Source organism: Melanotaenia boesemani, chromosome 4 (genome assembly GCF_017639745.1).
Source record: "Melanotaenia boesemani isolate fMelBoe1 chromosome 4, fMelBoe1.pri, whole genome shotgun sequence".
NCBI lineage: Eukaryota > Metazoa > Chordata > Actinopteri > Atheriniformes > Melanotaeniidae > Melanotaenia > Melanotaenia boesemani.
In genome coordinates, this window is record NC_055685.1 from 11,196,938 (window position 1) to 11,224,101 (window position 27,164).

Genomic DNA, 27,164 nt, shown 5'->3' on the forward strand with positions numbered 1-27,164 from the left:
TTTTCCTCCTGGGGCTTACTTGTACCAAGTAAATTAAGTAAGAATGTAAAAGATGCCAGACAGCAATATTTCTAACAAAGGACGTACAAACTGACATCAGCGATGAGTCAGCATCACCTTCTCATGGGCATTAGGAGGATATCATCCCTATCGACATATAATCCAGAAATATAATACACTCAGCTGCCCACCCAAACACTTCACATTTTTGCTGTGTTGGTACCTAAATGGTGAGATGACCTGACCGAGCAAGTTTGTGTAAGTAAATGAAAAACTCTCAATATGGTTAAATTAATATCACTATGTGTGCATGTGTGTGTGTGTGTGCGTGTTTTATTCAGGTGAAATAAGATTCAGCCCATTGTTTGAGTCGGAGGCAGCTTGATGCGTTAAGGCACATTATGACGGAGTCTTGCCAGGATAATTAAATTTGACTGATAATCCTGTTAGATACTCCATCTGACTGTGGCGGGAGATTAGGAAGAGCTCCTCTCTTGCCAGCCTCCTCCCCGCATCTCCCTGCCTCTTTATCTTCTCTCTAAGTACCCGTCCAGCCCTCTCACACCGACACCCACCACTTTTTCACTCGTGCATTTTGTTACATTTATTCTGACCCCATTTTCCATCCACCTTTCCCTCTCTTTAATTCATCATTTTCATTCATTGCGTCCTGTATTTGACCTCACTCTCTCTCTCAGAATGCACAAATCTCTTCTAACTCCTATTCCCCTGCTACCTCTTTCTCTCAATCATTGTTTCAACTACCCCCTCTTCTCACTAATTTTCCCTCTCGAGAGCATCTGCTCCACATTGCCTCTGCTACCCTCGATCTTCTTCTCTTAGTAAGAGCAAATCGCAGCTTCTTTCCAGTTCTGGAGCTCAATGTTGTGCCAAAACAGTAATGACATGTTTCCAAAATCTTCCCTCCATCTAGCATGTGAGCCTTCTGCTTAGACAGCAACTCATTTGAACATAAACTTGTGAACCCACATCTACCAGAAGCTTAAACGGTGAACTGTCAACTGTGAAAGCTTATCATGGGAAATCTTAGCGATGATGGATGTTGTTAAGAAAGGAATGTGGGTGTCTAAGCCAGTGAGGGAGATTTGGGGTTTGCATAATGGCAGGTCAGTCTTATTTTTGCTCATGGCCTCCAAATGATTTTAAACAAGTGCCCTTGGACTCCCAGGCTGTTTAAAATGATGTTGCACAGTAAAACCCAAAATTACACATAAGTGTTTTGAGGATTAAATGAGTTCCTTTTTGGGTCTACTGGATTGAAATCATGAGTAATTTTGCTTCAGTTAGTGACAAAAATGGATGAAGTGTGAGGTGAAAGATGCAAGAATACAGACACACACCTGCAATGGACAATCATTGGTCCTGCATCTGGAGGGTTGCAGGCCTTGACCCTGCGTAGGAAGGCCAGGAAAGGGGTGGGGTGTTCAGGCACCCCGTGGTCTGGCCAGGCTGTGAACTGGAAGTGACGAACCTCACGCTTCTCATTGGAGCCGCTCTAGATGAACAAGAAGATGGAGAATTATAAATGAGGTTGGTGTTTTTCCTGTTGCTTCCTTACTGTCAACAAATCCCATCAAAAATCACTTGGTCATGAAGAAGAAAGTGCACCTTCTTTCAACTCTAAGGTTTTACATGTCAGCTTTTTAAGTTATTGTCATTATTTATTAAACAAAAACTAAATTAGAAAAAAGAAGTACAATCCATGACTTAGAAATCAGCTTTAGCAGTGATAACCTTGAAGTTCTTATTATGGATGCGGCTCTCTTACAGTCAACACAACAGCTAAATCAGGTCGAGGTCTGGACTTTGACTGAAACATTGTAAAACCACGATTCCTTTAATTTTCTCAAATGATGATTTGCTGCTGTGCATAAATTAATTGTCCTAAGACACAGGGGCAGCATGGCTCAGTGGGTAGTGGTCATCTCGTAGCCTGAGAGTTGCCGGTTTGATCCTCGGCCTGTTGAGCTCATGTCGAGGTGTCCCTGAGCAGGACACCGTACCTCAAATTGCTCCTGATGGGTCGTGGTTAAGCGCCTAGCATGGCAGCTTCTGCTATCAGTGTGTGAATGTGTGTGTGAATGGGTGAATGTGATGTATAATGTAAAGCGCTTTGGGTTTACCATTGACTTGTATTTTAAGGATTAGATTTCACATTTGACGCTATAATAATTTGATGTGCAGATGAGTTTATGGTCAACACAGTGACTGCAAGGTATCCAGGTCTTGTGACTACAAAACAAGTCTAAATAATCAGCCCTCCACCACCGTGCTTAACAGTTGGTATGAGGTATTTTGCTGCTTGATTATCAACAAACATTGTGCTGTGTATTATGGCACATTGCTCTGAAAGTCTGGAAGTAGTTTCGTCAGATGCAACTTTGCAAAACAAAGCTGTGCGGCCATCTTCTTTTTAGAGAGAGAAAGCTTACTCCTGCAACTCCTCCAAACAAGCCATATTTTCCCCATCTTTTCCTAATTGTACTGTCATGAATGATAACATTCAACAAGCTTACTGAAGCCTGGCGAGTTTCTCGGAGCACTGTGTGGACTGTTCTTGGGATGAACTTGCTGGGTCGTTTACTCCTGGGAAGATTAGCAGCTTTTTTGAATGTTTTCACGTGTAATCTTTCTAATCTTTCTCATTGTAGAATGACGGACACCAAATTGTTTGGAAACGGTCAGCAACATTCCTCCTCTAAGATCTCTGCTAATGTCTTTCCTCCTTGGCAATGTTTTATCACACACCTAAATCCTCTAAAAGTAGCAAACTGCCAAAACTTCTGCTTTTATTCTGACACCTTGTGACAATAAATCAGGCAGGTGCTTTTAATCAGCAGCTTCTCTTAACTCCCATGAAGCAGTCATGCTGTAGCTTTTCATACACTTCTGCTTCTTTTGGCTCAGTTTGTGAAAAATAAATAATGATATCATTTAATAGATAATCTTTAAGACGTGGGAAAAAACATCTGTTTTTTTCCCACGTTTTTTTTTTTTACATGACTGTACATGGATAAATACTTGTGGAGCAGTTGGGGCATTGATTGTTAAAAATGTGCATTTTAGATAAAAAATACATATAATTAAAACATAAAATAAACCATTAAAATGTCAAAAATCACTTAAATCACATAAAAAAACCCAATGTAGTGTTAACAAATATCTTCCAAACCCCCTTTAAAAGACACAAATAGGGGCTTAAAACTGCCGTTTTGGCCTTGAAGCAGTCTGTAGAAATGTGAAGGAAAAATTGAAAGGATAATTACAATAAACTGGAACAGACTGGAGCTTTTCTCTGAATGATTCATCCTGTGCAATTGGACTCTATACAGAAGAAGACTTTTCAGGAAGTTGAAGAGCATTTATTGTGTATTTTGGGCTTATGAACCTCTGAAATGCTCTAAAAGTTAAAAATATGCAATAATTGTTACCTTGTAAAGAGCAAAGGTTCTGACGGAGTAGGTGGCCAGCTCCACTGTGTCCAGCAGAGTGACCTGAATGAGGCCGTAGGTCTCTGTGCCTCGAGTGGGCCAGTACTGATCGCACTTCACCTGCAATGTAGAAGAGGATAACCTGTTGGAGACGTAGAGCAGCTTGTGCTTGTGTGTGTACATTTCTGTGAAAGAAGTGAAAGAAAGAGTTGAAGAGTGGTAAAACCCACATGTAGAAGGGTGAAAAGAAGGGTGGCAGTGTGATGAGGTAGATCAGTGAGCGATTTAGCAAAATTCAGACAGTAATGTCTGCAAAACAAATGTGCTTTTTAGAGGTAGTCCAGCATGTGAAGAGTGACAGAAAGAGAAATAAAAGGAAGAGGGGGAGTTAAACTCTATGTCTTTTTGTTCTGCAAGTGTACTGTCACATGCTGATGAACTCTAACAAGGATGAATCACTGTTCTTTAGTAAAGCCAAGTTCAGCCTTCACATATTGCACATCGTTCCACATTGCAGCCATAAAAATACCTACAGAACTTTCACAGCACACCAAATCCCAGCATCCCTGACCACCAAAACACTTAGAAATCCCCAGTACAGGGCCATCATATTAGTAGTTTGTCAGCTCAGCCTCAGAGGCAGACGAAGGAGGGAAAAAAAATCTCGGAGGAGATAAAAAGGAGGGGAGGAGGGTCTTGGCAGAATCAGGCCAAACCAAACGTTATGTGCTGATCCCTCCAGTCCTCACATCAAAGACAGCAGGGAGCTCAGCTCAGCTTGCTCTGCATTCCACTGCTCCAGACTGGGGATTATGCATTTTGGCCTAGGACGTTCAGGCTGTAATTACAGCTTTGCAAATGCTGTTTTCCCACCAGACCTTGAGACACTGTGGGGACAGAAATTGTTGTCCTCGTAGGGGGGGGCTGCACGCTGCCAGCTACTATACAGGACTGCAGAAAATTCCTGGTGTGAAGTCTATATTATATGTTTATTTAAAGGAACACGCTGTGACATCGATTTGCTTTATGCTAAAAGGAAGGATGCTGGCAAGATTCCCACAGTGGGACCATCTGTGATCATCTGTGTTCTTAATGGATAAATACATAATGACATAATATTGTGTTAAATGAGATCACATTATTTTCTCCAATGAGCAGCCCACTACTCCTTCAAACAGCATGTAGAGAGGCATGGCAGTAGGCAGATAATAAAAAGCTACACATGTTCAAATTGAACACTTTCATTGCATCACATTGTACCATGTAATGAATTTAAAACTTAAATCTGAAGAGGATAAAGGGATTCCCCATAATTAGGTTTAACAATTATAGCAGCAATGATAGATTTTACAGCATAACCAATAAAAAATACTCCGAAAACTCATGATAATTTGGCCAAAAAAAAAAATCCCCTTCTTTAAATGGCTTCATGTGATACTCTGTAAACACAAGGCAGGAAAAGAGAAAAACAATTGTGGTGTGGTCATGCAAACTGTGGACAGGGATGTGCACTGTCTCTGAACTGCAGTGGTTACAATAAAACCAATTTCAAACCTAAAGTATGGGTGCCTTGTGGTAAGTTGGAACCAAATGTGCATTCTCATTTAATTTACTGGCTATCGCTTGTAAAAAAAAAGAAGAAGAAAAACAAAAGGGGTGGGCAGTAGAATAAAAAGACCGAATAGAGGAAAAAAGGTAAGGGGAAAACCATGTGAGGTAAGGTTGCATTTAAAAAGGGATTAGCAAAGGAGAGAAAGAGAGATCTTGCCTTAGAGAAGAAATAAGAGGGCATCTGAGGGTCAGAGAGACACAACACAGACAGTTGGAAAAGGGTTGAAAAGGAAACAGAGTTTTCAAACAAGGCACAGGTTAATAGGAAAAGAAGCACAGGTGGGAAGAAAGGATAATGTTCTGGAAAGGATGCTGGACATAATTGGTTAGCACTTTGTCATGATTCACACTTCAAACCCTTCTTGCTCATTTCATTCTTACATGACGTTCTCATTACACTGGATTTTTACTCATGTGCAGCAAAATGCCTTGAAACCAAATGACTTTCTAATTCATTACCGACTCCAGTTTAGCTGCGTCTGTAATCCCCCTCGGGCTTCGCTCACCCCTATTCTATTCTGATCCATTACATGCAGCCTCACATGACCACTCCAACTTAACCACAGCATTTGACACTTAATCATAATGACGCTTGCTGCTTTCTAGTTTATTGTCCTGTGTGTGTGTTCTAGTCTTTCATAATGAATCCCAGCTCTGCCTCTAAAGTCCTTTTCTTGTCTGTGCTGTTCTGTTGAGTTCTGCGACTGTCCTCCCACATCCTAAAAATACCGACGTCCTGATTTCCTGGACTGTCCTGTTCAGCTTTGTCCTACGCCTCCTCACTGCTGTCAAACTGACCTATCTCTCTTTATGTCATGCTACTGTACTCAGCTGCAATCTTTTGCCCTTTTTAAAGTGCTTGAAAAAGCTTCAATGTGAAAGTGTTTACTCAGCATTCAGTCCCATGTTAAATGACTCAAACTAAGATTAGCACCAGTGGAAACAAAACTAACTTCCACTGAGGATGCTGCAGTCACGGCAACACAAATAGACTCAGCTCAGGTTTTCTGACTGTAACTCATAAACTAAATGAGTTTAATTGATTTGTTTATTTATTTTTTAACCCCCCCCCCCTTGTTTTAAATCCTGTTGTCAAGACAGCTGGAAGCTTATTCTCTGTCCCACTGTATGGCACATGACGTCAGAGGTACAGTCAAAGGTAGTAAACTAGCCTGATTATCCCAGCTGTGATTACCAGAAACACAGCTTGTAGCAGCGTAATGTCATCTGGTCATGTTGTCGTAGTAACACGCGTGTCCTCTGGGAGACAGAGGTATTCCTGACCAGGACGTTACAGCTTTCAGATCAACTGATAACAAACCCATGTCTGCACAAAGTAGGAAAGGCTTTAAAATGCATCTTAAAATACATGTTTAAACATGCTGTTTTTGGTGTGAAATGCTGTTACGGTACTCTACTGCATTCCTCTCGCTTCACTTTTGTTTAGACTCTAAATAGGCTTAACATTTATACTATATCCTTTTTTTTTTAATACAAATATTAGTTTCTTTTTACATTTTATGAAAATGTAAAATGTGCCCAAAGAATAATTATAAATTTTAATATTTAGCCTTTTAAAACCTGACGTCCCCCAAATGGGGCACTTTGAGAATAGATGGTGCCAAACTGTACCAAAATGACCATTTTTGAGACCTTGCATGAACTGTTTGTACAAAAACTGCTCGAATTATGCTGTGCTTCACTTCTTTAGAGCTGGCCTTTCCACAGATGATGTTCATGTAATTTACTATGATTTGATAGAGGTTTGGGGCTACAGCTGCATTATTCTAAAACAATATTCATATTCACCCTAAAAGTCTTTTTTTAGGTGAGCCTGGAACTTTTTTTCCTTTGTGCTATGTGCCATCTTTATTTGTTCTTCACCAGCAGCACATACTTTATACTGATATTTACACATCTTAAATAATTTCACAAGTGTTCCCTTTACGACATTTCTTCAAACGTATTCAAACAGACCTTGTGGTTGCAGAGATATACTCATTATAGGTATGTACTTTATGAGCAGAGGTCTAATAAGTAGGAACAAGGCTCAAAGAGTTAAGTTTCTTTTTGTTATTTGATATGAATAGAATTAATTCTGTGTGTGATATTGTCTTAAATCGAACTTAAATCGCATCTGGGCAGAATATGTGATATTGCCAAAAGCTGAATTGTTATCCACTGAATTGATAAACTATATCTTGTTTAAATTTGGGATCTACAGCCCTACTTTACCCTAAAGAATTAAGTCACATTATTTAAATCCTCTATAATGTTGTTAAATCTACCTTTTATCTTTCAACCCTCTCATCAGAAAGAAAAAAACCCCTGCAACCCGACATAAAGTCCCAAATGATGAATAAGCATCTCTAAAATGTGTCCTGCGCATACTTGCTGTTTTTTAATTGGCCTTACATTACTACAGCTTACTCTGTCCAGCTCTTAAAGCCACCATTTATCATCCCAGTCTTATTACACCACCTATCTAATAATTTCCTGTGACTGTTAGTGTTGAGGCATGCATTAGCCTTTTCTATGGCCCTCCCTATTGATCTGACTTTTCTTTTGCCTTGAACTACGTCATCCTACTTCTTATAACCCCATCGAGTCTTTAATTTTTCTATCATGTTTATGATGAAGTGGTGTTAGCCTAGCCTATCCTCGCTCTTTGGTAATCCTTCATTATTCCATCACACTGTCTTACCCGTGACTTCTCCTCCAGTTTGGTCATCATGATGATGTTAGCTGTGTGCTGCTCCCAAACCATCCTCCAGAAGTCCCCAAAGGTCTCAGGGAGGGAGCCTTGAGTGGCAATATAAGCATTTTGGCGGCGGTAGCCGTCTATATAGTTTGCATTAATGTAGTCACTGCCAGGGACACCTATATAATGAGAGAAAAAGTGGAGGTTACAAAGGCTAAAGAAGGAGAATGACGTAACCAGGTAAGTAAAAAAAAAGGGATGCAGCTGCTTCTAAAAAAACTGCAATCTTTCATTAATGATCCAACAACAGACTCTCTGTCGCAGTTATTTTCTTTGTTTAAAAAAAAAGGAAAAAAAAAGAAAATGGATTATTAAAAGTCTACTGCTTTGACAGTAGGTTTATGTCAAAGTAATAAAGGGTGAGGATCATGTGAGGTCATGGTGGTGAGATTAATGTTTTCACTAGGCCCAGCGTCCTCTGGTGTTGGATTGTTCCGTCGTCTTGTTTTATAATACACGCTAAGACGATCATGGGCCTAATCTGAGTATACTCTGGATGTGTCGCTTTGAATGGCAATATGACTGTAAGGCAGTCTCTGTGTAAGACTCAGCTGACAGTGCTTGTCCTGGGAGGGATTGTGTGTGAGTGTGTGATGTGAGAGAGCGTCTGTGTGAGTTTGATTTAGGATCAGGCCTGCTCATCTAGGGCCTAATACCATAATCCCAAAAACCACTGAGTCACAGCCCAAACATGCACACATACACTAAAACACCAAAGTACACATAAAAACATGTCCTAAAACGTGCACGCGTGTGCTCAGATGTGACCCGCTTTTGCAGACGTGGGACACAAAACTCGTGTTGAGTCTTCTGATAGTAGTTTACGGTTAAAAAGATGGAAATCAGGAAGGAAACTGAATGAACCTGCTTGAGCTCGTTTTCTTGAGGCAGCCTATTTGACTGTATGAGCATGACTTAGTCTCATAAAGTCATAAAAAACTCCAATCCAGCATTTGTCACAGACACACACAAGTCTAAAAGAAAGAGGAGCGTTTGGTTTTTATGTAACTTAGTTCCAGAGGGAAGGGGATGGACAGCTAGTCAAACTTCTAACATGTGTTTATCACCCTCAGTTTTTTAAAGACAGCTTGACTGAACACTTTGGATAGGCTTCAACTTCGGTGCAAGGGACTACAACAGAGGCACTATGGAGATAAAACAAACATTCACATACATTCTCAGTTACTCTGTGGCTGTACTGGCTTGGCAGAGCCTATGTGACGGGGACTGGGAGCAGAAAAGTGCATATCTGTGCTTGTGCACACTCTGGAAATTTTTTTTTATATACAGCAGAGCGTATGTGCGTGCATTGGCAAATGTGTGATACTGTGTGTTTAGACGCACTCAAGAGTATATGTTTACAAAAAGAAAAGAAAAGACAGACAGCCAGGGCTCCAGGACAGATGGGGGTGGAAGGGCTGCTCACACATGCTCTGCCCAGATAAGGCTCATCTGCTTGGGCTTGGCCTCCCACTGCCTCCCTCTCTGCACAGTGGAGAAGCCAGATTCGTTGCCTCAGGTCTTCACCACCGAGGTGGGTGAGTGCGCTTCCAAATGCACAATAAGAATAGAAGTGAGGAAATTTTTATTCCTGTTGTTTCAGACCGTTCAAAGGGATGAAACCCAGGGAAAACGGCGAGGCAGTAAGGGATTAAAGAATAGTCTAAATAAAGTGTGATTATAATTTAGTTCCTCTTGTATTAAAGTGACCAAAATTGAAAATAAATTAGTTGTTCATTGTGGTTGAAAACAACCATTTCAGAATTCCTAATTTGCTGTTTTTCATTGTGTTGTATGGGATAGGAATTGCATTTAAATTCCATCTTCAGACAATGAAACATGGACAAGTGATATATTTAGTCACTTCTGCTTCAGATCTGCACAGTAGTGGGTGGCTGTGATTCTCAGCAGTTTGAATATTTTTAATTTGGATTTTCATGGTGAATTATGGTGTTTGTATAGTTTGCACAACTCCAGCCTATTAGAACACATGAACCAGAGTTTTCCTGATCTAATGGAGCCACTGTTTCCTTCCTTGGGTGCATTTTATGCAGGTGAATAGACGAGACTCCATCTTGTAATGAAAAATACAATTGTGTATGACGCTTGTTTCTATAAAGAATGGTAATGTTCCCGGAAATTTGATTTAGCTCCAGATGGGATGCTAAAGCCAGAACTATGTGAGACTGATGGCTGCAACTCATTGTACGCAGCTGCTTTATTATCACCACTGGCAGCAGCCTGTGGCACAGGGTGTTGTGCCAGGACACCAGAGTACGGGACTGAAGCAGCAATGGTAACAGAGCGGTGAGAGATCCAAAGGTGCTCTTTTTTTTTCTCATAATTGCTAACTAACAAACTCCATTTCTGGAAAAGTTGGAAAATGTTCTTAATCTAATTCCAGTTAAATTAATTATGACTGTTCAACAAAAGACATACTTATTAGTGCAAAGTTGCAAAATACTTTAAACTTTTAACATATACAGTTCATTATATTGTGACAAGATTAAGGGAGTCTGAGGAAACCATGTAGCCTTCAACTGTCAGGCAGATCTGCAGCGTAATCAGTACAGCCACATGGGCTTGGGAGTACTGTGCAGAACCTTTATCACTCAACACAGTCCACTGCTTCATCCAGAAATGTAATCTGAAACTGCATTAACCAAGTAGGCAGCTGTATATCAACTCTGCAGAGGCATATGTTGGAACTTTTAGGAGACATAAGCCACCATCAAGGCAGTGTCTTTTTCTAGAAAAAGTGGTTATGTCAGCATGAAAATGCTGAATTCACTCTGTATGACTTACAACAGCATGGATTCATAAATACAGCACATGTGTGCTTGACTGGCCTGCTGCAGTCCAGATCTGTCTCCTATTAAAAATATAGAAAGTGTCATAAAGAGGAGAATCAGACACTAATAACTAGGACCTGCTGAGCAGCTGTAATCATGTATTCAGCAGGAATAAACATATTCCTCTTATAAAACTGCAAAAATGAATATCCTCATATCCCAAATAATTAAAGAGTGAAATCAAAAGGAAGACTAATGTAACATAACAGCAAACATGTTTCCACCTCAACTTTTCAAAGGAATTTGTTAATAAAACCTTCAAACAAATGAATGAATTACAAATATAAGCTTTACATATCCCAAAAGTGTCTAACTTTGTGGTACAGGGATTTGTAATAATGTTTCATTTGCCTCTTGAATAAGCTTCACGTCTCTATGTACTGTGTAATGTGAATCGTCCCTTCAACTGAAACTGTGTGTGACAAAGTCTATGTCATGGCTTATAGACTTAAAGCAAATCATTAAGCATTAGGTTCTGATTTTTATTATCTGTAAATGCTCCAGTAATAAAAAACAAACAAAAAATAAATAGATAAAAGAACACTGACATGTTATAGAAAGAAATGATATGTAAATTTAACTGAACTGTAACATTAGCAACTGTTAGCTAACATTGCTAGCACTACACACAGACTCAGTCCTCTGCTGGTTCTCCTCAATCCATAGATTCATTTCACTATGATGCTCTTTTTAATCATTAGAAGACTGTGATCTTTAATTTGTATGTGTAAGTTGAAAAATCCTATATGGATCCACTAGAACTGCAAACCTATCCTAATTATCGTAGCTATACTTCTGTAACTTTGTCATAAACCTAAAAGAACCTTGAAAGAGACCCAGATATTTCCAAAAATTTTACAATTTTTTTGTACAATATGGTCATTCTTAAGCAAACCCTCACAAAGAGAAATACCAGAATATGAAACTGTGTCTTACCCTCAATGCTGGACAGTATAACTCTTGAGTGATCGTAAGCAATGACGTTAGCATAGCGGTTCTTTGGTTTGTTGACCTCCAAGTTGGAGTTCTCCCATGTGAACTGCTGACCGGGGTCGACGGACTGCAACACATGAAGGTGACAGCACAAAGATCACAAAACAAGAAGTTAGAAATGCTTTTAGTGTTTGTTGAAATGAATGAGTTTCAGACCATCTCATGGGCATTTTTATGAACAGTCATGCGATGTGTTATTTGTTTATAATAAGCTAAAAAAAGTTATTTGTGTACAAAGTGGATTTGGACTGACAGCCACATGCTAGTATGACAGGTCTGTAAGTCTTTGGATGGTGGCACAATTTAATAAAAAAAAATTCCCTGTGAAAAACATCTATAATTCCTAAATGGTTACTGAAAAATATCTGTTAAAATCCACAAATTCAAAGCTTCATGCTTCAATTTCAACTGCAGATCCACTGCAGTGGTGTACAGAGATTAATTGCCGAGGCCTCTGGCTTCTTACAAGATTGCAGCAAGGCTTTAGACTGTGTGTTTGTGGCCAAGGTACAGCTGGGAAGACAAATCAGTGCCCTTTACATGTAGCAACAGGGGCTGTAAGGGATGACAACAGTGAACAATGGTAGAAACCTAAAGAGGTTAGTGTAGAAGCTGCTGAATCGTTTGTTATATCAGAAGTGGAGAGTATTTCTCATCTGAAAAAAAAAAAACAAAGAAGGATGCTAGATGCTTGGTAGAAGAAATGCTTTAGCTTGTTTCCAGAATGAACTGGTCCAGCTGTTAGGTTTCATTGCTCTGATTGGTTTAAATACACAGTAACAGAGGAAATGCACCTACTGTGCATCATTGGGAGTATGATTAGTGGATATAATCTTAAATTAAAGGCTGCTGTCTTGACAGGAATCTTTGGAACATCCAGAAGAATCAGTGGCTCATGGACATTAATTTTAAAGTTGAAATGGATGTTTACTGCAGATCGACGTTATTGGGCTTGAATTCCAGTTGTTTTGATAAATTTTAATATTCCATTTGGCTCTTTTCTCATTACTTTAATGATGTTTATAAAAATATAACCTCAAGTTTTTGTTGAATCTGTTGCTGCAGCAGATTGCACAAAAGATCTTCCCCATTTTGGACTAACTTTCTGTGTTGCTGAGCTGGTCTGCCCTCTACCATTGAGCCTTTTCACACTGCAATGGTTTTATGTGAAACATAGTGGTAGTGGATAAAAGCTGCTGACAATATCCTTTTCAACATGTTGAAGCTTATTGAACTGTCTGTTATATTCATTAGGGTATAATTGCACCACAGCAACAGTAAATCTGTTATAAACTATAAGAAAACATGTTCACAGAGAGCAGAGGCTTCAGCTCTACAAAGACTTTTCCTTTTTTCATTTGGTTCAGATGCTGATTAAAATATAACTAAAGGCTGCAGCTAATTACTGGAAATAAAACCTTGGAAGAGAAACATTTTTCCAGGACACCACTACAGCAGTTCATACTACTCCTATATTGAAAGTAATAATGTACGTTACAAACACAGACCTATTCAGACAACCATCTCAAGATGTTTTGGAAATACACCAAGAGGGAAAGTCTCACATGACACTGACATGTTCAGTTGTGACCAGACTGCAAAAACAGTCTATCTAACCAAGTCTTACAATCTTATATTCAGCCAAAAAGTAATTTTTAACTTGTTTTGAGTGATAAACTTGGCAAAGATAGTTATGAAAGTGTGTAAAAAAAACACCTGGTAAGATTTCCAGGAAAAGAAAAATCTAGACAGTGAAAAATATCTTTAAAAAAGTGGGACTTGGAAGGACAAGGTAGGAAGATTCATTCCAAGTCCTTAATTGAGTAAAAACAACCTTAATTCTTCTTTTCAGTGTAGTTTTTTCTTACTTTGAGAAAATATCCAAAAACAAGGGAACTAAACAAGAATTAAAGAACTGATAGCACGGTGGTGCACAATTTAGTTGCTCTTGTTTTGAGATATTTTATGTCAAAGTGAGAAAGAAACAACACTGCAAAGCATTAACAGGCTAGTTTTGAGGGTTTTTCCACCTAATAAGGGACTTGAAGTGTTTCACATCTTGTTTTAAGATGTTTCTCACTCGTCTAAAATCTAGATAATTTTTGTTATTTCAGGAAATCTTACTACGTGTAATTATCTCACTTTAAGTGTATTTTTACTCATATTATAATAGCTTATTTTTTCAGTGTGAAAGATGTTTATGTCAAGTGTCTTTTTGCCACTTGATGGATGTAATCTGAGTACCATTACACTCTGGATGACAGCGTGGATTCCTACTTAAGACAGGCGGTTTATCTTGTAACCTACAAAGCTTCTTTTTCCAAACAGTTTTCAAAGATTATACCAAAACAGCTCCTAGAAAGAAAAATTCAAAGGTTGGACCTGATGATTTTCATGATGCGGAAAACCCAGATGGAAACATAAAATTTGACAATAAAACCAGAATTAATTATAAAACGTGTAATAGTTGCTGATCTGTTTTTCCCACCAGTTTAAGAGTTTTTCACCCTGCCTGAGCCACATGATCAAGAAAAGCTGGATGAGAGTTGAATGCAGCTGCTCAAGTCTCCCCCATGAAGTTCAGCAAAGACTACAAGGCCAACAGAAACCCTGAAATTGTCCAAGAAATTAAAAAAAACTCAATGCAACATCGATCTAGAAAAAAACTACTAAGCTGCATCTGTTTCTTGTGAAGCATCAGGATGAGAATATACCGGCTGACAAACAAGGACAGCTGGTTGAGCAGCCTGTTCAAATATAGACGTTACAGATCCGCGACGCAGCCGGCCCAGGTTTGAATCTCAGCCTAGTGCCCTTTGCTGCATGTCACCCCTTTCTTTTGCTGACCCTCCTTTCCTGTCAAGTAACCATAAAATAAAAGCCTCTATAGCCAAATAAAAAGAAAAAAATCCCAAAACAAAACAGAAATATTATAATAAAGATATTTTCCTACTGAACTGAATTTAATGCATGCACCACATGAACAGCCACATTCCCCTGGAAAAAAATCAGGTCTCATAACAAAACAGAATTCAGGGGGGGAAAAAAAAGAAAATATTTGGGAAAAAAATAACAGAGATTTATATTACCATACAAAAGTAGTACCACTCTTCCAATACTGATGGAGCTGAAGATTTCTTGTGACAGGTTGCCACTAAAAATTGCCCAAATGAACACGGACAACTGGCTCTTAGAAAGGGAAGATTTTCACAGTTCAAAGAATCTGAGCAAACCCTAATTTTACAACACCAACTACAAATGAAAGATTACAGATGTGCTGCTGATACTAGACGTGAACATGGGTACTTATGGTGTCCTTTTTCAAGAAAGACTTTCCAGAGAAGCTAGCTACCAGACAAAGATGATACAAAGCCCATTAAATTCCACTGGTATAGAGAGGATAGTTATGTTAGACCATTAAGTTCCTGGAGGGTAATTACAGTGTAACTCTTGCAGCTAGCAGGGAGAGGCAGACATGAGGTCATTACTGGGCTGTCAATGGAGAGGGACAAAGAGGGGAAAGCCAGAGCAATTTAGCAATTTTGAATATTTTACAACACATAATTATGGTTTGGTTGTGGGGAAAATGGACAGGAGTGGTGCTGGATAAATGCATGTATGTGTATGAGGGAGTTGAGGAGTTCTTTTCTCCACACTGCCAACATCATGTGTGCCTGATTATCACACCGCAATCATTTCTGGCCTCCCACTCTCCCTTCAGTCTCTCTTCCATCCATCTCTCTTGTTCCTTCATTGAGGGCTCAGCACCGAACAAAGCACACAGTCATGCAGAGGGAATGCGAGGCCCAACAGAGCCGTTCCAGCTCTCGCCACAATCACACACAGCTTCTCCCTCGCTGTCTCGTCCTTTCTCCCAACACTTTCCCCCCCGTAAAACAGTAAAACACCCTCGGCTCTGTTTTTATACTTTTTGCGTAATGCGTCCTCTTCCTCTATACATCTGTCACACACAATCCACAATCTGTCTCTCTGTTGTGGTAGCCAATTAAAAGCCTTGTGTCTCCTTCTTCACCCAGAGGCCCTTTGGTCTTTTCCTTTTTTTTTTTGCAAGCAAAAGAAAACATTTTTACTCCTTTAATAGCTCTCTGTGGAGCTCATTGTAATGCTGGGTTTAGCTGCTAAAAAAAAGAAAGAAAAGAAGCTAGAATAGGAAATATTTCTGCTGATCGGTCTGCTTTTTTTTTCTTTCTCATTTTAAAGCCACATTTCTGACACACTGTTATCTCCAAGCTGATGCCATTATTACTCCACATTAACTCTGCTGCAAATTTAAGGAAACTAATCAAGAAGGGTATTTTTTCATCTCTTAAATTTCACATATTTGTTCCCTGTATCTTTGTGCCTCTTTATTTCTACTTTCTCGTTCTGCACCAGAGCGTACAAATGAGCGCTCGATAACCATTTGGATGGAAACGAACTCTCTTTGCTCTCTTGAACTTGCAATTTAAGCTCCTCTTTTTTACATGTATGGTTAACAACAAAACAGCAGAGAGAGGAAAATGTGTTTTATCTTTTGTTGTTCTAAGATAACAAATCAAATGCAGAGGTCAGTTTAATTGAAGAGTGAAACATCAAGGATAAATATGTGCAACTGCAACAAGACCAGATGGATTTCCCACCTAAGGGACTGGGCAGATAATCAGTATTCATACCTCATACTCTTGAGAGAACTTGAGATTGTCGTTTGCCTTGAGGCGCTCGATGTGATCTGCCAGCTCAGAAATGGGGACCGGCGGGTGACTGGCCATACCTGCACAGCACAAGAATAGAAGAAGAGGCTGTTTTGACACAGGTATTGTACAAGTGAACTCCTTAGGAGGAAAATGTTAAGAGCTGGGACTCTCTAAGGAGGTGTTGTTTAGTTATCGCTCCATGGTCAGTGCAGGAAGCAAATGGAAGTGTTTCTTTTCTTTATATTTTCTTAGTTAAGTGACTGCTTTCTCTCCAGACAGACTGAGAGAACAATGTGCATGTTGAGAAAGTTACTGAGGCATAATAACACATCCTCAGAGCATATGAACACTGCTGGTGAAGGAAAAAAAAAAAAGAAAAAGAAGTCGATGGCACAGGCAGTTAAAAATTCAGCATGATTTTCTTTTCTGCGAGTAAGTATTGGTGAAATGTTGTCAATTCAAGCTGCTTCATCCTACATGGGATGGAAGGTTAGAATTGAAATGAGAGGAAAGAAAGGAAGAAAGAATAAAAGCAAAAAAATGTCAGCAGAGAGAAAGAAATCTATTGTGGATTGAGACCAACTAACTTGACAAACGGCGATAACCGCGGTACACTGATACACGGTAGGCTGAAAAGGGAAATGACATCACAGTTAACCTCATCGGCAGGATCAGTACTGACTACATGATGGTGATTTGTGCAGCTATGTGGTTCCCTTTAATCTACCTGGAGTTTGGAAGTTGATTCTGCGCAGCTCCACGGGATCAGTGGGGTGGTGAGAGGACATGGCTTTGCTGCAGGGGAAACTGCCCTTCCTTCCCTCAGCCTCAGCCCTTTTCCTGTAACCAAAAAACACAATCTACCTAAACACAATGCACGTAAACACACCTTGCATCAAAGTGAGGCTGCACATTTTAGGCTCAACCTTGTATCTACGTATGAATCTGCTGCATTTAAAGACAATTGACGAGATTTCTGATGTAAACCAGCTCTCTGGTTTTTTTTTTTTTATCCCCAGAATAATGGACCGCTTATATTGGAGCGGGCTTTGGTTACATGCAAGTAAGCATTATGTGGAGAGCAGAAGTCTGAAATACAATCCCAAAACCACCAGCTCTTGTCTGACAGCGATTTGAACTTTTTTTATTAGCTTCATTTAAACAATGACTGGATGGAACCAGACGTCTTGGAACCGATTTCTGTTATCCAGATCTCCATGATGGTTGCACCAGAAGCCCAGAAATAATAGCCGTTGCCCCCAAAGAAAAAGCCATGGCATAATAGCCAGTGGGTGCTCAGAATGATTAATGCTTACTTTCAAAGTTTTAGATTTGTGTTGCAATAAATGGAACAAATCAAACAAATCTACAGTTTCTCTTTGAAAATCTTTCCACAGGTTTGATTGTCTAGTTTTCCAGCTTTTTAGAAATGAATGGCTCATTTTCTCACATAGTTTCTGCTTTTCCTCACTGCCAAAAGTTAAAAGTAACACCTCACCTTGCATTTCCATTGCTTCTAGTTAAAGTGAACAAACCCATAAAGTGCAGCTATCTATAAATAATCACATCTCTTCTATTTTTAACCAGTGCACTGAATAAATTGAACTTGCACAATTCATCCAGCACATTCAAGGTTAATATTTAGTTATGAAAAGCAACACAAGCAAAATCCTGACTCTTATGCACATTTTATTTCCAAAGTATTTCTTGTCGAAGCTCTTCTAGAAAAATATGCCTACAGGCCAGAGGAAATGGTAATAGGTAGTGCTTGTTTACCTGTCAGGTTTGCTGGATCCAAACAGGGAGACGAGCAGATAAAAGGACAGACAAGGATGAATAACATTAGTGTCCGATCAAAGGACATCAGGGACACAAAACAGTCCTCATTTTCTCCCACGTTTAAACTAATCAGTGTCTTATTATGATGTCAGCTATGCAAAGTAGTGCCTCCTGTGGACATGGAGATGAACAGTAGATGTAAATATAAAAAATAAAAACAAAACAAAAATGATGACTTTTTTACACAGTGCACAAACACACACATCACTAAGCCATACACTGCAGCACCTAATAACATAGTGGAATTATAGCTTAAGCATCATCTTAGCCACAAGTGAGACGTTAATAGCTGAAGATCTCCATGGGTGATTACGAACATCAGATTATTACCATCAAGGTTAATAATTTTGCTATGCCACATCTGTCACAGCAATTATTTATGTGCATTAACAAACCTTTAGCCAGAGGAGCAGATGATAATCATGAATAATGCTAATGGCTGATAATGTTATCTTACCCTATCTCTTATGTAAGCTAATGCCTCTCCCTGTGCATCATAGGCTGACATACAGATTACAGGATAAAATAAATACTGGAATTTCTATGACAGATATGTGAGCTAAACTAAACTATAAATAATAGAATAAATAAACAGACTGAGATGATAGCTGTTTACCCCACAGCAGTACAGAAGCATGATAAATATATGGTGAGATAAACAGATTTTCGGGGGATTTAGCAAGAAGTTTAAAGTATTAGAACACAAAATTATTAATCCAGTTCGCAAATTTGATTCCTTTTTTATTGTCTTTCACTAACCAAATGCTGTATTGGACTGCTTTCACTTTCACTTCACTTCTACCTCCATCATGCTGTTCTTACCTCTTAAATAGAAGAATTGCGATGACGATGCAGACAATGAATATTACAGCCAGCACAGGCCCCACCACCCACAACAGCCCCTCCTCCTCATCAACTATCGGCTGAGGATCCACATCTGACGAGGTCACCGGATCAGAATAAGGGCTTGTTGCAAACATCGTCTGCAAGAAATTGAATGTTTAATGACACTGTAAAATAAGCTGGTTGAAGGATTTCATAGGGGAGAGCAGTGTCCATAGTTACATTTTCAGAGAGGTCCAGCAGTGCGAGGACAAAGAAGACATACTCCTGCCCATTCTGCAGAGGACGGTTGCGGAAATCACCATAGTTTCGGCCATCACCTAACGTAAACTCCAAGGGAAGGGTCTTAAACTGAGCTGTGACGTAGGCCTTGGGATCTGATTGGCCAGCCTGTCTGCGGATGCGCAGGGCACGACTGACACTGGTCCTGTTGATCTCTTTAAGGAGCTGGAAGAATGGAAAGCATAAGACGGTCAGATGGTTAAATGGAAAAAGGGGAAAGCTGTGGTCTGATGTTGAGAGAAACATCCGGCCACAGCTGGCGGTTAACTTTCATCTAAGATGTACCACATTTAAACAGAGTGCAGCATCTGTGCAATTTGGAAACTGAATTTCTTTACTATAGTATATGTAACTGTAACATTACTCCTTGAAAAATGTGGGGAAAGTTTCAGCAATTTAAGTAACGTAAAAACCCTTATCAGTAAACGAATACCAGGCTGAATAGGGCAATATCTCAACTGCAAAAATGTCATCATCAGCTGAATGGCTGCCACTATTATCCACTGATACAGTAAACGCCATTAAAAGAGTATAATCTAATACACTTGAATATGCTTTCAAAACAGCATAATGAGACAATGATGTCTTTAAAGTAAGTCAGAAACTGGAGTTAGTAAATAGTGCCTGACTCTGCTTTCTATAATACTTATTCACTTTCACAACAAAATGACCAAATCTGCTTGTTGGCATCATTATTCAGTTCTCACCTCATCCAGATTCATTTGATCTGGATGCTCCCAGGGATTCAGGAACTTGCCTCCTCTCTGCCTCTTCAGCGGCGCCACCACCACATAGTAACCCCTAAAACACAGCACACACTGAATGTTCAAATGTTGGAATATGCTCATCTTCCTTTTTTTTCCAAACATACTCATAGAAGAAAATATTTATACTACTTGCTTCTTTATGGTATATATGAATCTATGGGCATTACCACATCTGAATGTTACAACAGGAAATACAAGGACTCACATAAAAGTGAAAAATCTCCATTAATTCACAATTTTCCAGTGAATCATGTTATTGTTGTGAGCATTTCACTGGCGTTAAAGATTTTCTTGAAAATGTGTAGTATTTCCATTTTCCATAATGCCCACCACACGGCAGTCAAACACTTTAGCAAATTTATGACAACTCAAACAAAAACATTTCATAAACAAATCTTTTTATGAGGATAAGCAAGCTATTGCCAGTGGCGTCTTGTTAAATAGTACCTGTGTTTACCAGACGTTATGGATTCACCTGTGTCAACCTTCATGATTAGGAACTCCCATATTTCAAAGTTAAGACAAAAACAACCATGAAGTCTAAGAAATTCTAGTCCACTAGATTAGTTTAGTTTAAGATTATCATTAGTGCTCCTCCTAAAGTTGGTCAGCAGGTCAAAGTCACTAACAGGAAGAGCATGTGTTAGGAAGATGACCAAAAACCAAATGCCAAGTGTTTCCTGCTAAGCTAAGCTAAGCTAAGCTAAGCTAGCTGATTCACAGCTATAGCTTCCATGTAAACACAAGAGTGGTATTTGTATTACCATCCAACTTTTGGTAGAAAACTAAAAGGTTTTTCCTCAGAATCGGAAGCTATTGTTTTAATAATGTCCTTTGCATTATTACTTGAGTCATAGTGATTTGATTTTCTATTTGAAATGTCTCGACTCATCATTACCTGACTTTGGCTGTGGTTTGTACAGTTGGCAGCTGCACAGTCACCATGCCGTCGGCATTGGTCTTTCCCACGACAACAGGTTTGGTTTTCAGGATGTCTGGAGCTGTTGTGGCAGTGACACGGTGCTGCAGGCCACCGGCGCTGTTGGCTCGGTTAGTGAGCAAAAAAGAATACTGGGTGTCTGGATCCAAGCCAGTGATGAGCTTCTGAGTCTGCTTGCCATCTACTTCCACAGACCGGCCCTTTCCATACAGGATCTAAGAACACAGTACAGATTCAAAGTTAAACAACAATAACAAACCATTTCTTTAATATTTATATCTATATTTAAGCAAACTCAATTTCAACCAGTCAAAAATTTAGAACGACCATTTTTTTCAATTGATCTTCAAGTAGTAAAAGTCCTGTGGTAGCTTGAAATGGTACAAAGGTAAGTGGTGAACTGCCAGAGGTTAAAGTTTCCCAACGCTGAAAAATAATGCACATTTCAGAAATAGAGTAAAAAAAAGTTCAGGGAACAAAACGTGTGTTAGCAAGCTGTTTTGCAGCAATGGAGGTTAATGTAGTCTTTAAAGTTGATGCTATCAATCACTAAAGGTACTTAAACTTTTCTTCAACTTACAGCCCCTATGCATAAAAGTACTGCAGGAAGACATTGTGGTACCATAACCTTGGGAACATTAGGCGCATTCAGCCAGAGAAGTTCTAAGAACGCAGTTCTAATAACTGCCCTAGTTCTATGAACGGCCCTTCCCCAGGGGAACTGTTTCGTGTTGCAGTCGCACATGAGTTGGGGGCGGTAGCGGGACCAATATGAGGCAATCTTCTGCGACAGTGACGTGTGACTTCTTCGCCACACAACAACAAAACTAAACCCATGAAAAATAACGAGAGCACAACACCATCAATATGGACAACGAAGGGATCGCCGTTTTCATGCTCTGCCTCACTGGGATGTTACTGATGGAGGATGAAATCAGGCGTCTAAAGTCGAGGCTGGGAATGCACATTCAAAGAGTGATGTCGAGGCTGGAAATACACACAGAGAGAGTCAGAAGAGGAAGAATGCAGTGGCAGGCGATATTTTTCCGTTTCATGGAGGAACAAAGGAAAGCACAGCGCCGCAGACAAAGGAGACGACGTGTAAGTTTAAATTATTAAACATGCAACGACTGTATGCGTGTCGTATGACTAAACATTTCAGACGGTATTCTACTGTTTGTGTTAAGCATATGACACTGAGTACTTTCAGGTTTATTATAACTCGTGTTCTGTTTGCGTTTCAGACGTTGCTGCGGCTCATCGCACAACACTCCTCACCGTCCGTCTGGGTCCGGAGCAAAGCTGATGACTGGTTATTTGAATAGTAGTGTAGAAAAAGGCAACGGACAATGGAAGAGAGACAGATCACCATAACGCTTAAGAGTGTCGGCCTTTCCTATAGAAAAACTACCAAGTCAAGGTGTCACTGAGTATTGTCTCCTTCTTTGGATGCAAAGGCACTCAGAAACTGGGGAAACTGACAGAATGAGGTCTGATAGACTCAAAGTCACAACAAAATAAGAAGAAAAATTTCTGAGTTACCAGCTTGCATGATGGGTGGCCCACAAACCCATTTTTGTAAAAAAAGTTTTTTCAGCTGCCAAAGGTGACTACTTTGATGGGTCAAAAGTTCAGAATTCAGAATACGTTCAGGTTAATAAACAGATTTCATGAGTTCTTTTATAACTTCATTTATTTTTTTTTTATGTAGTTTTTTCAGAATCCAATGAGACCTTAAACTGCTTGAATACAAAAAAAAATGGGCGTTGTAAAACTTTCTACTGACATCATATGTATATAAATACATAAACCGTAATTTCAATTCTCTGTCCTGTACATGCTTCAGAATTGACATTAAAGCTGACTTTGACTTGACTTTGACTATATCACACTGAACAAGTTAAGATTTTAAAAAGGTTTAAAAGGTTAACACATCCAGATAGTTTGGTTGGGAGCTTCTGCAGGTTTATGTTCAACAGTAACTCAAACTTGGCTCAGGTCATATTCTTGGACCTTTATTCAGTCAATAAATCCATTTCTCTCCTGTTGTTTAATGGGACAGGGAGAGTAGTTCAGTTAAGTGGTCTAAGTGAGCTATAAGCATGTTCAGAAATGTACTGACTTGTTGTAAGATGCAGGTTGCATTCATTTTCACTCAGCCTAATTTTGGCTTTTGTTCCTGTTTGTTTTAAGCAATCTTGCCTGTAATTGTAAAACTACAATGGTTTAAGCAACATAAACACAGCTTTTACACAGTCTGGTGAGAAACTGTGCTGACAACGTATCTTCCCCCTTCATTATCCCAGGCTTTTATTTAGGACCTCCTTTTGTTTGCAGAAAATATATGATCTGAAAGCTGGCCACTACAGCTACTAATTTGTTTAAATGAAGTACAACAGAGCTGCACTTACTGTGAACGGCTGGGATGGGTTCTTGTCCCGGATCTCCCAAGAGAGCAGAACAGAGTTCTTCATGGCGGCCTTTACTCTAAAGTTGGTGGCAAAAACTACAGCGCGTGGAGAAAGGATAAAACAAAGATAAAAGAAAAAAGATGAATATTTTTCTACAGGCTCAGTTTTTTCCCCTGCTGGATGATGCGTGGCAGCCTTACCTGTATTTCAATCTCTAGTACCGGTCTTAAGCTAGGTATTAGTTCTCAACAACAGACTGTGTGACTGGACTGAGATACTTGCCCAAAACCCTCGACTCTTACCTTGATTTTAGAAAAGGATGTTGAGTTTAAGGCTACAGTGACAAGACAATGAAAAAGGACACTTAGGATGCAGTCACCAGATGTTGTGTGTTTGTGCTTGTGTGCATGTGGGAAATTGTTTGCGCAGTTATTCTTTAAATGTGCTGTTAAGAAGAGTGTCTGCATCCAGAGCAATGAAGATGGATTGTTAAGAATGTGAGTGTGATCCTACCTTGGTCTAGCCGCTGCGTTCTAAACTGGACACCAGGGCTGTACGGCCCACCCCCGACAGCTGTGAACGCACACACCCTGACATCATACACAGTATCGGCACTCAGACCCTCCAACAAAACACTCGACCCAGGAGCGGGCACTACAACCTCTGAGGCATTTCCTCGACTGTTTATATCCTTGTATAGCACCGAGTACTTCACAATTTTCCCATTTTGCTCAATTAGCGGGACTGATTTCCACGCCAGCCGGAGCGAGTTGGCAGAAGCCTCCTCTGAAATAACATTTTCTGGGTATCCACTTGGGGCATCTTCTGGAGTAGTCACCTCCTTTACAGCCTCTTCTCCATAGCCCATTTTGTTACGGGCAGAAAGTCTGAACACATAGTTAGCTCCCTTATGGATATCCTGAGCAGTGTAGCGGCTTTCCTTAGTGGGGAACTCCACCACAGTAAAGGGAAGGACGTCAATGCGGCCGAAGGTGAGGCGGTACCCCAGGAGTGGGGTGGGGGGGTTGGGAGTAGGATACCACTGGAGCAGGGCCGTGCCTGATTCAGTGGCAGTGACCATCAGTTTGGGTTTCTCAGGTACTGTAAACAGGAAAAAGCAGGAGAATGATGAACAGATTATTAAAAGTTACAAATCATGTTATTTGCAAAATGTGATTTATGTGGCACCAAATGACTTGCCTCTTACAGGCACAGCTAGGTCTGACAGTGACTGATGACTAACTTAATTATTTAATGGCCTCTAATGATCATTAATTATGCTAAACGTTATTACCAATTACTGTCTATGTGCTGTATGTGCTTTTTAAATTTTGCATCCACTTGTGTAGGCATACTTACAAGGCAGGGCGGTGCACACAGTTACAGGTTTGCTGCGAGCACCATCACCTTTAGCTGTGTAAGCTGCTACTGACACAGAATAGGAAGTGTCTGCTTTCAGGTCTCCCAGCACCACCTCCTGCAGAGCAACAAAAGGTACACTCAGCTACAAAAAAAAACCCTCAAAGCAATTTAGTTCTTAAAGTTAATGCGATTAAAAGTGTACATAATACAGCAGCAGTGACCAAAAGCTCAGTTTGTGTTTCTGAAGTTCTGAAAACATGTTTAGCTTAAATTGCTGCTGCTTTTGGTAAATGTGTACTGGCATTTTCATTTCCCAGCATCTCCTCAACACACGAGTTCTATTCAACTTCATTAAATTACAAAAGGCTGAAATCATCACTCAATTCAAAATATAATTTCACCACAACACACTAAACTCTGCAAGATTTGTCTCCATCAAAACAAGGAACATTTTTCCTTCATTTCTTGGCCTCCAGTGAAATCACATAAATTGTGATGCTCACAAATGACTCATATTCACATTAATCTGCATTTTTACAGGATCAAGAACATATAATAGAGAAACGGGACCTTGGGCTGAGTGGAAACCTCTTGCTCTAGTCCACATTTTACAGCTGCAATCTCATAAGTATGACTCATGCACTTTTTTATGCTTTGATATTATCACAAGCAAGCAAAAAAAAAAAAGAAAAAGAAAGAAAGAAAAGGTTTACTCACATATTCTGTTGAGTCACCACGTTCCCACTGAAAGATGAAGTGGTCCAGATGAAAAAAAATGAGAGAAACACAAAATTTTAAAAAAGCTTTCATTGGTGGCATCAGGTCACATCTCTTATTACCACATGAATGGTAGTTAGAATGATAAGCAGTAATGAACCGGCTTGGATGACTAATGGTTAACTAATCACCATGAAAACTAATGACCAATAATATGAATACCATCATCTATTTATCATCTATTTAATTTAGTTTTTAAAGTTGTTTTAGAAAGTAGACTACAGAAATTTGCTTTGTTCTTAAGGCTTAAACTGCATTCAGATAATCTGAGAGGAAAATGATGAAAAACATTCCCAAGTTCACCATGAGCTACAAGCTACATGCTAGCCATGTTAGCTAAATTTCTTTCTTTAAAGAAAGGCATATATATATATATTATTATTTTTTTTAATCTTTTGGAGTAGCATAGTGTCACTCATTAGCTAGGTGGGTAGCATGACTCATTCGATGCACACTGTAGTAAGCTACTGATGTTGAAATTAAATAATCTAAATCTAATCGATTAAAAATTACCTGTAAATTACTGAAAAGGGTGTTTTGTGGGAAAAAAAGTGCATTACATTAAAGTTACTAAGTATAATAAAGTGACTGGAGGGAGAACAGTACATAAGGTACTGACAGGCTAGTGAAATTAAACACACTTTTAAACTGATTAAAAATGAATTTCTTTTTGATTCTTGGAGAGGTGGTGTGGGTGGAACTCATTTCTTGATAGGCTTTAAATCTTTAAAACAACAGCTTAAAAATGGTGCTGAAGGTTGTTTAAAGGATGTTTTAGACTTTGATTAGTTTCCCACAAAGTTAAAGTTACAGTGTTATTGTTACCTGTGAGTCATCAATGAGGATGTCTTTGATGAAGGGCTGACCCTGAAGTTCTCCATAGTTCATCCTCACATAATGGATTTGGTAGCCTCGGACCTGACCGTGCTGCAGTTGGATTGCCGGTGCTCGCCATTTCACCCTAACGGCCGAGGCGTTCACAGTCTCTGCCTCAACCCCTCGAGGAGGACCACTTGGAACTAAAAATGCATTTGGGATACAGGTCAAGGGTCACAGATGATGGGCACTTTAAACTCTCAAGTAAAGGCTTTCACTTTAGTGAACTTTTGTCTACTCAAAAATAAGTGGGCAGATAAAAAACGTAAAAATAAAAAAATACCCCAATGCTGAAAAAAATGCAAAAAATTCAACAATCCAAAAAGTCTTAGACTGCTCTGATGTCTAGGAAAAAGTCAAAATAGTTAAAAATGAAAGTGCTTGAGGGGGAAAAATGGAGGAAAAAAGCAGTGGAGTAGAGAAGGCAAATGTAGAGAAAGATAAGAATGGCAGATAGCAGAGGATTTGTTGCCAGGGGCAGATAAACAGTGGCAGGCAGTCAGAGAGAAAATACTGTTATCAAGAAAGAACCTCTCTTGTACTGCCAAAAAATACATTTCTACCAAAAAGAAGAAAAAATACAGAAAGGAGCAAATCCTCCAGCCACAAGCAGTTGAAAGAGTGGTGGGATACAAAAATACAACTAAAAATAATACAAACTACCCTAAGTAGATTAAAATATCCCAAATAAATTTAGACAATGA

The 27,164-nt window shown here is 39.4% G+C and overlaps 1 protein-coding gene across 19 annotated transcripts in view; it reads right to left on the reverse strand.

The window, feature by feature from the left end:
* The window catches only part of ptprdb (protein tyrosine phosphatase receptor type Db), a 194,011-nt gene that overhangs the window by 13,312 nt on the left and 153,535 nt on the right, over positions 1–27,164 (reverse strand). For 5 of the 19 annotated variants that reach the window (XM_041982814.1, XM_041982816.1, XM_041982815.1 and 2 more), the window contains 14 exons: positions 23,446–23,540; positions 20,993–21,249; positions 20,035–20,128; positions 19,268–19,492; positions 19,025–19,185; positions 18,140–18,151; positions 17,091–17,203; positions 16,951–16,992; positions 16,343–16,440; positions 11,613–11,736; positions 7,768–7,943; positions 5,221–5,244; positions 3,453–3,572; positions 1,362–1,516 (listed from right to left, as the gene is read on the reverse strand). In XM_041982814.1, the coding sequence (XP_041838748.1) occupies positions 1,362–1,516; positions 3,453–3,572; positions 5,221–5,244; positions 7,768–7,943; positions 11,613–11,736; positions 16,343–16,440; positions 16,951–16,992; positions 17,091–17,203; positions 18,140–18,151; positions 19,025–19,185; positions 19,268–19,492; positions 20,035–20,128; positions 20,993–21,249; positions 23,446–23,540 (1,696 nt within the window). Of the gene's footprint in view, positions 1–1,361; positions 1,517–3,452; positions 3,573–5,220; positions 5,245–7,767; positions 7,944–11,612; positions 11,737–16,342; positions 16,441–16,950; positions 16,993–17,090; positions 17,204–18,139; positions 18,152–19,024; positions 19,186–19,267; positions 19,493–20,034; positions 20,129–20,992; positions 21,250–23,445; positions 23,541–23,958; positions 24,547–24,804; positions 24,923–25,524; positions 25,552–26,409; positions 26,604–27,164 lie in introns of all 19 variants that reach the window. The other 14 variants (XM_041982820.1, XM_041982819.1, XM_041982823.1 and 11 more) reach the window with 5 other exon arrangements.